The sequence below is a fragment of the Mustela erminea genome, chromosome 9 (assembly GCF_009829155.1).
Source record: "Mustela erminea isolate mMusErm1 chromosome 9, mMusErm1.Pri, whole genome shotgun sequence".
Classification (NCBI taxonomy): Eukaryota; Metazoa; Chordata; class Mammalia; order Carnivora; family Mustelidae; genus Mustela; species Mustela erminea.
In genome coordinates, this window is record NC_045622.1 from 107,140,304 (window position 1) to 107,148,945 (window position 8,642).

At 59.0% G+C, this 8,642-nt stretch overlaps 1 protein-coding gene across 4 annotated transcripts in view; it reads left to right on the top strand.

Moving 5' to 3' along the window:
• The window catches only part of CAPN1 (calpain 1), a 28,750-nt gene extending 20,141 nt beyond the window's left edge, over nt 1-8,609 (top strand). For all 4 annotated transcript variants that reach the window (XM_032357273.1, XM_032357275.1, XM_032357274.1 and 1 more), the window contains exons 11-22: nt 1,813-1,991; nt 2,742-2,753; nt 3,479-3,690; nt 3,786-3,825; nt 4,347-4,412; nt 4,501-4,558; nt 5,345-5,409; nt 5,997-6,065; nt 6,285-6,363; nt 6,938-7,054; nt 7,393-7,451; nt 7,861-8,609. In XM_032357273.1, the coding sequence (XP_032213164.1) occupies nt 1,813-1,991; nt 2,742-2,753; nt 3,479-3,690; nt 3,786-3,825; nt 4,347-4,412; nt 4,501-4,558; nt 5,345-5,409; nt 5,997-6,065; nt 6,285-6,363; nt 6,938-7,054; nt 7,393-7,451; nt 7,861-7,887 (983 nt within the window). In that variant the 3' untranslated portion in view covers nt 7,888-8,609. The remainder of the gene's footprint in view (nt 1-1,812; nt 1,992-2,741; nt 2,754-3,478; nt 3,691-3,785; nt 3,826-4,346; nt 4,413-4,500; nt 4,559-5,344; nt 5,410-5,996; nt 6,066-6,284; nt 6,364-6,937; nt 7,055-7,392; nt 7,452-7,860) is intronic.
• The last annotated feature ends 33 nt before the right edge of the window (nt 8,610-8,642 follow it).

Sequence of the window (8,642 nt, forward strand, 5' to 3'; positions counted from 1 at the left end):
ATTATTTGTTCCATTTCTTTGAAAAAGATGGATGGTACTTTGATAGGAATTGCATTAAATGTGTAGATTGCTTTAGGTAGCATAGACATTTTCACAATATTTATTCTTCCAATCCAGGAGCATGGAACATTTTTCCATTTCTCTGTGTCTTCCTCAATTTCTTTCATGAGTACTTTATAGTTTTCTGAGTATAGATTCTGTGCCTCTTTGGTTAGGTTTATTCCTAGGTATCTTATGGTTTTGGGTGCAATTGTAAATCATGTTCATTTTTTAAAAAGGCTTTACTGAGATTTACTTCACATATGATACAGTTCACCTACCTCAAGTATAAAAATCACTGTGTATTTTCATATATTGTAGATCTATCACCACATCAATTTTAGAACATTTTTTTTTAAGATTTATTTATTTGACAGAGATCACAAGTAGGCAGAGAGGCAGGCAGAGAGAGAAGAAGGGAAGCAGGTTCCCTGCTGAGCAGAAAGCCCGATTCGGGGCTCGATCCCAGGACCCTGAGATCATGACCTGAGCCGAAGGCAGAGGCTTTAATCCACTGAGCCACCCAGGCTCCCCTAGAACATTTTTTAGCCCCCAAAGAAACCACACACCCCATGGCTGTCACTCCCGAGCCCTTCTTCCTCCTCGTTCCTACGTAACCCCCCACACCCCGTTGTGTGGATTTGCCTGTTTGTACACTCACCCGTGTTAGAGTGTGCATCCGTGCTCCATTCCTTTTTTGTTGCTGAGTAATATTCCATCATTTGGCTATGCCACAATTTTCCTGTCTGTTCCTCAGTTGATGGACAATTGGGTTATTTCTGCATTGGGGTATTATAAATAATGCTACTAAGAGCACTCACATGCAAGTTTTTGTGTGGATGTACATTTTTGCTTACTTGGGGATGTACCTCGGATTGGAAGTGCAAGGTCATAGGGTCATTCTGTGTTTAACCATTCGAAGAACTGGCGGACTGTTCTGCGCAGTGGCTGCCCCCTTCTGCACCCCCACCAGCCCTGTCGGAGGTTCTGCTCTCCACATCCTGGCTGGCACTTGAGCGCATCTCATTTTGGTTAATGTCACCTTGTGTGAGGGGGAGGGGAATGCCCTGGCTTATTCGTGTCTAAAAAGCGGTTTCGAGTATTGTATCCAGCACCTGGTTGTTCTAGGAGCTGTGGGCCGCTGAATCACCCAACTGCCAGAAATGTCTTTGTCACCCTTGCAGCTCTGAGGCCTCCTGTCAGACCCTGCTTTCTCTTTTTCTTCCCTAGGTCATTGTCCACACAGCAGTTACCCGAATCCATTCAGGCCCCTTCTGGTGCAAGCCTGTTGGGGGTGGGGAGATCCTTTTGCTCTTCCATTCAAACCACACTCCTTACCACCCACCCTGCTCCTGCCCTTTTGCCACCTTTCTGGATTCCCCATGCTCGCTGGAGTTCGATGCTGCCTTAGATCCTGGCTGTCCCTCATGTGTGGGGCTCTTGGTTCTCTCTTCTGCTGCCCAGGGCCTTCCCAGGGCTTCTCCTTTCCATCTCTCTCAATTATCACCTCCTCGGAGATGCCTGGCCTGACGACCTCCAGCTTGCTTATTTTTGTAACTGTTCTGTCAGTTACACTGACTTGCTAATACTTTGCTCCCCTCCTGGAATGCGAGCTTAGGAGGGTAGGGACCGTGTGTCCCCGCTGCAGGGCTGTCACAGGGCACATGGTGCACACTTAGAACTATTTGTTGGATGAGTGGGTGAACAGACACGCAGAGGGGCCACTTCGCCCTGTTCCTCCTCTGATTCCTGCCGACCACCCACCTCCTGCAGCGACCTTCTGGGTCAATCCCCAGTTCAAGATCCGGCTGGAGGAGACAGATGATGCAGACGACGACTACGGGGGTCGCGAGTCAGGCTGCAGCTTCGTGCTCGCCCTCATGCAGAAGCACCGTCGCCGCGAGCGCCGCTTTGGCCGGGACATGGAGACCATTGGCTTCGCCGTCTACGAGGTGAGCCCGGGGGGTTGGCCCAGAACCAGCGGAGAAGCCTGCCGGCGAGTTCCAGCAGGGGGCGCCAGAGGACCCTGCTGCCAAAGCGTTCAGGCAGGAGGCCTGGGACACTGTCCCCAGAGGCACCTGCTGAAGTCGCTCTTGGGCAGAGAGGGATTTGGCTTAGTTGACAACTGGGAGGTAGCTTTTAGGGGACAGGCTTGGGCTTGGCTTCAGAAAGAAGTAGGCATGTGTGCGTCCTGGTGGAGTAGTGAGCTCCCTGTCTTAGAAGTGTATAAGCAGAGGCTGGCTTGGGAGGGCCCCGCTTCACCCCTTATGTTTAAGACACAAACTTCTGGATCTTGCTGGTAGGGGCAAAGAATGACTGCAGTCTTGGCCCAGGCCCAGAGCTCCTGGTCGCAGACTGGTGTAGACCTCTGATGTCCCTGGCCTTTGGGACATGGCAGCTGGCCACGTGGGGTCTGTCCTGGGTTCTCTGATTCAGAGCCAAGGCCCAGGGCATTCTGAGGATGAAGAGAACCCTGCCTCCTGCCTGAAGAGGACCAGGCTCCCTTTCCTGAGGTCCTGCGATCCCGCTCTGCTGTGACGATGGGTCTGGGGCCACCAGTGGTCCTGGGCTCTGCCTCCTGGTGTCTTCAACCCATCATTCTTAAGAACTCAGGACCTCTGCCCAGGAAATGCTGCCCCCCACCCCCAGCTCTGGGCCAGGCGCAGGTCTCTTAACTCCTCCATCTCTCTCCCCTCTGGCAGGTCCCTCCGGAGGTAGGTGTGACACCGGAACCACCTGGATTTCCATACCCCTGAACACGGGGGCCCTGACGGTGCCCAGAGGGGAGCAAGATGGCCCACACCTAGAGGGTTAAGAAGTCACCTCCTCTTATGGCTCGCTAACTGCCCTCCTCCCCTCTCCCGGGGCTGGGGGCAGACACTGCTGTTCTGGGCGCAAGGGCAGGTAACAAGTGAGGGAGCTGGATTTGAACCCTGGCCCTCAGAGCAGCACCACCACCCCCCCCGCCCCCCCCCCCCCCCCCCCCCCCGCGCCCTCTCCCACACACCTGAGGCTCTTCCTGTCTTGCTGTTTCCCCTGAGTGAGCGCTGGCTGCGGCTGCCCGGGACCAGCTAAGTACTCCGCAGCCCTGAGCAAGCTGCCTTAGCTCCAAGCCTCAGTGTCAGCGAGAACACCAGCTCACATGGCCCGCGTGAGCTTTAAACGAGGGCCCCACCCCCCCGGAACGTACCTGTGTTGCGTGACTTGGGGAATAATCTTGGGAATGTTTCTTCAGTGGTGCCCTAGTATCCCCGTCCACCTCCAGAGTGTCTCCTCGCCGCCGCCCTGTGCGGTAGGCAGGGTTGTCGCCTGTGCCTGACCCATGAGGAACCAGATGAAACCATTTGTCAGAGTTGTCAGGGGCTGGGTCAGTAGGCGGCTCCTGGGGGGACAGGGGCGTGGCCAGCTGCAGCCCCGCCCCCTCCTTGCTTCCGGCCAGTTGGTGGGCCAGCCCGCAGTGCACCTGAAGCGGGACTTCTTCCTGGCGAACTCCTCGCGGGCGCGCTCAGAGCAGTTCATCAACCTGCGGGAGGTCAGCACCCGCTTCCGCCTGCCGCCCGGGGAGTACGTGGTGGTGCCCTCCACCTTCGAGCCCAACAAGGAGGGGGACTTCGTGCTGCGCTTCTTCTCGGAGAAGAGCGCAGGGACCCAGTGAGTCGAGAGCCTCTCGCCAGTGCCTGCTCCCCACCTGCTTGGGGTCTCCCTGCGCCCTCCTGACTGGACCCCCTCTCTCTCCACCCCTGCAGGGAGCTGGACGACCAGATCCAGGCCAATCTCCCTGATGAGGTGCGTGCCCTACCCACCCGCCCACACTCCCTGCCCCGTGCCTTCCTCTTCTGCCCTCAACCTGGGTGTGTCGTGGGGACCTGGGCGTCTTGGTTCCTGTGAGGAGCCGTGAGAGGGATCCTGATCCCTTATCCGCCCAGCACTTGACAGTTTGCAAAGGCTTTTGAGGTAATAGTGGTGCGAGATCCCTGAGCTCTTGTCTCTTTCGGGTTTTTGCTGAGCTCCTTGGTCACCTTGTTTCCTCCATGACAACTGTGTCAGGATGCCGTCACCCTGTTCCCCTTCAGTGAGAAGCTCAAGTTCAGGGAGGTTCGGGAACTTGCCCCCCCATCACAGATCTGAAGGGTGCCCAGTTTGGGCCACAGAGCCCTGGGCAGGTGGACGGGGCGGCAGTGGGGGTGGGGTCTAGATTCCCACTTTCCAGGTGAGAAGAGTGAGGCTCCGAGAGTGATGAGGCGGGCAGGTGGTGACGAGTGGTCCCAGCCTCGCTCGTGACCTGCTCTCCCCTGCTCTCCATCCAGCAAGTGCTCTCAGAAGAGGAGATTGACGCGAGTTTCAAGACCCTCTTCAGGCAGCTGGCAGGGGAGGTAGGCTGGGTGGGCTGGGGTGAAGGGCTCTGGGGCAGCGGGGGGCAGCCTTTCCCCAGGGTGGGTGGTGCCATCCGTCTCCCCCCAGGACATGGAGATCAGCGTCAAGGAGCTGCAGACCATTCTGAACAGGATCATCAGCAAACGTGAGCGTCCCGGCACCTCTCCGCCCTGGGTCCTCGCTTCCTCTGAACTCCCCAATCTGGGCTTCTGCTCCCACATTGAGCCAAACCCAAGTCCTCGGTGTTCGTGGGCGGGGCAAGCCCCCACTGCCTTTCTGAGCCCTGCTCACCCCACTTCCGTCTCGGACTCCTTCCACCATCCGGCCGGTCCCTGTTCTCTGTGCCCGAGTGCCGGGGCTCAGTGTTGTTCTAGAAGCGGAGCTGTTGACAAGCACCATAGTATGAAGGAGAAGCCCACCCCCCTCAAGAAGATACACCCCAGGGCCGGGCCAAGTGGCATCAAGCAGAATGAGGCTGGCGTCACCCCCCCATTCCCACCCCCATGTGTACAGCCAAGGGCGGCCACCCCCGACCTTCCCTTTGCCCCCGCCTCCGACCTCCTTCCACGCTGCTCCCTCAGCCCAGAGCCCTCTCCTCTGGCCCCGCGGTGGGGCCCGTGGCAAACCCCAGCCCTGCCATGGCCGCCTTGGCCTCACGTTCGAACTGAGTCTGTCCCACTTCTGTTTGGCACTGACTCCCTTTCATTTGTGGCTCTTCTGTGGCAGGGACACGGCTGACGGCACACCAGCTTGATTGTTCTAGTACTTTAAACCGTGCTAACGATAAAAATGACCTGACGCACCCATTCTGCTAGACTTTCCATGCCAGGCGCCAGGAATCGTGCTCGCCTGGTCCCCATCCCCCTGGGGACCCCTGCACGGTGCCGCAGAAGCTTGCGGGGTTGAGGTGTTGGAACTGGTTTTCTTGCAGACAAGGACTTGCGTACCAAGGGCTTCAGCCTGGAGTCGTGCCGCAGCATGGTGAACCTCATGGACGTATCCTTCGCTTCTGTTTCCTGAGGCTGCTTGGGTTGGGCAGCCTGTGGGAGAGGGACACCCTGTGACCTCTCCCAGGAACAGTGCAGAGAAAGGGACAAAAGCCCTGTCAATTGTGGACAGACAAGCTCTTTTCCCGGGCAACTTCCCGTTGACTGGGAAGGGGAAACGGAGGCACAGGCTTTGTGTTGAGTGAGCGATAGAGCAGGGTCTAGGTCCTTGAGTGACCTTCAAGTTGGTGCTTTTTGTAACCCTCCAAACCCAACCCCCCTGGCTTTGCGGGTTCCTGCCTCTTCCCATCTCCCCTCACCTTGAGGTCAGTCTCCCCTTCTTCCCGGTTGTTCTCACCCTGTGCCTGGTTTAAGCTGCCCTTTTAAAAATATTTATTAGAGAGCGAGGGTGCACACATGCGCACGAGCAGGGAAGAGGCAGAGGGAGAGGGAGAAGCAGGTTCCCTGCTCAGCAGGGAACCTGATGCGGGGCTCAATCTCTGGACCCCGAGATCATGACCTGGGCTGAAGGCAGATGCTTACCCAAATGAGCCTCCCACGCCCCCCTGGTTTAAGCTTCTTAACAGTAGCCACCAGCGGGACGGCAACGGGAAACTGGGCCTGGTGGAGTTTAACATCCTGTGGAACCGAATCCGGAATTACCTGGTGGGTGGTCCCTCGGCCCTGCTGGTGCCCGCCCTCTGCTGTGGCCTTGATCCCAGGCAGGGCCTCTGCCCACCCTGGGGCCACCTCTCCAGATCCCAGCCCCTGGCCCACCTTTCGGGTCTTTCCCCTGCACCCTCATCAAGCCCCCACCCTCGGGGGTGGCGGGAAGGGCTGGGTGCCTCCCTCGGCCCAGCCCTCACCCTCCGCTCCCTGCTCTAGTCCATCTTCCGGAAGTTTGACTTGGACAAGTCGGGCAGCATGAGCGCCTACGAGATGCGGATGGCCATCGAGTCTGCGGGTAAGGCCTGAGTGCCGGAGGCCGATGGCCCCAGGCCGATTCCCCACTAGTGACCCAGGGTGGCAGGCTAGCACACTGTCCTTGTCCCTGGGATGGTGGTGATGATTGGTTGTGGCATCCTGTGGGGACTGAGCTAAGTGCTTTGTCAGCATTTCCTTTTGCCCTCTACAGCCTGACTGGGCAAGGGTCTCTTACTATCTCCACTGTACGCCGAAGAAAGTAGGGCTCAGAGAGGGAAAGCGACTGGCCTGCTGCCACACAGCCAGGGTGGGGTGGAGCTTGGTGCCTGAGCCTCGAGTGAGGGAGGTGCGTGTCCGGATGAGGCCAGGGCTTTCCGCACAAATAAAACTGGACCCCTGGGCCTTCTGGCCCCTGATTCCCTGGGGCTGTCAGGCCCTCGCTCCCTCTGGGGCTGGCACTTGCTTGCCCAGCCCCTCCCAGCAGCGGGCCCTACTCAGGAGGTCTTCAGGCCTTGGAGCTGCAGGGCTCACCCTGCCCCCTGCCTCCAGTCCCCCTCCCTGTCCCCTCGGGCCAGGCCATGCCTCCCTGGCCCTTACCCACTCTCCCGGGCCAGGCTTCAAGCTCAACAAGAAGCTGTATGAGCTCATTATCACCCGCTACTCGGAGCCAGACCTGGCCGTGGACTTCGACAGCTTCGTGTGCTGCCTAGTGCGGCTGGAGACCATGTTCCGTGAGTGCCCCGTCGGGCTCCTGCCTCTGGTTCTGTCTCTCATCAGCTGTGGGGGAACGACAGGGCAATAGGGAGAGATAGGACATACGTGCCATGGCGTGTGCCAGCGAGGTGAAGGGCGCGGCACTTGGGACCCTGCAGGCTGAGTGCTGGGAGGTTAGGGGAGCGGGGACCTGGCAGCAGCGGGGCTTGGGCAGCAGGAAGAGCTGTTTCCCCGGCAGGCACAGGTGAGGGCTTGGGGTGCTGTGGGGATGGGGAATGAGGGGCAGGGTGGGTCCTGGTCTTGTAGGAATGTTCTACTGGGTTCTCAGTGCCAGAACATCTTCTTTTGAATGTAGGATTTTTCAAAACTCTGGACACGGATCTGGATGGTGTCGTGACCTTTGATCTGTTCAAGGTGGGCACTGCCCTTGGCTGTGACAGGGGAGGGCGTTTAGGGTTGGTGGAACTTCCTTACCTGCTCGGGGGTAGCAAGCCTAGGGCTTCAGACCCAGCCCCAAAGGCCAGGCCTCCTGAGTCCTTGAAGGAGGGGGTGGGGTCATCTGGGTCCTGGGGCTTCAGACCCAGCCCCAAAGGCCAGGCCTCCTGGGTCCTTGAAGGAGGGGGTGGGGTCGCCTGGGTCCAGGGAAGGGAGCAGGAAGGGAGGGCCGGGCTCCGGGAGGTCTCTGCGGAGCTCCTTCCCCCAGAGGGCCCCCTCCCACCTGCCCTCAGTGGGTGAAGCTACAGTGGCTTCTGGGGCGGGAGGCTGGACTTGGCATCTCTGCTGTCCCCACCTGACCCGTCTCTCCACCCCCCACCCCCGGCAGTGGTTACAGCTGACCATGTTTGCATGAGGCAGGGGCTCAGGCCCCCTTGCTGTGTTCCTCCCGCTCGTCTGCCAAGCCATGCCTTCCCGCCATGCCACAGCAGGCCACACCAGCTGCAAGTGCCTTCCTCGGAGCAGGAGGCAGCCTCGTCCTCCTGTCCTTCATGTCCCAGCTGCCGCGGCTCATCTGCTCTGCGCAGAGCCGTGTGGCCTTCCCTGCCTTTGCCCTCTGTGGGCTCGGGCGGCGGGGGGGGGGGGACTCGTCCGCCCCTCCCGTCTCCAAACAAGGAAGGCAGCTTTGCTTGTCCCTGCCTCAGGATGGGGCAGCCCCGGGCCTCCTGGTGTCCTGATGGTGTCCAGAGCACCCCCCCCCCGCCACCCAATGTCACCTGCAGACCTTCAGACAGAACCACTAGCTCTGCACAGTTACAGCCCAGCTGTGCAGGGCCCTTCCCAGCTGAGGCCTCCTCCTGGGCCTGGGAAGGCCCGCTCCTTCCTGCGCAGAAGCCCGTGTCCCTCCTCTCCGTGGCCTGCCCTGCCCCACCTGCCAGCCAGGAGTCGCCGGGCCTGAGGGGTAGTCGGGTGCTCCCTCCCCCTCTCCTTCCTTTTTTATATTGGTGACTTTAACGGGGACTCTTCAGGGACTGGTGTACCAGTAATGGGGGTGCCAGAGGCACCTGGGTATGGGGTGGGGTGGGGATCTCACATTTCCATGCCGAGAAACCCCAAACAATAAAGGAAAAGGCCCCACCCCTGTGTCCGGAGTGTATTTCTGCCCCAAGC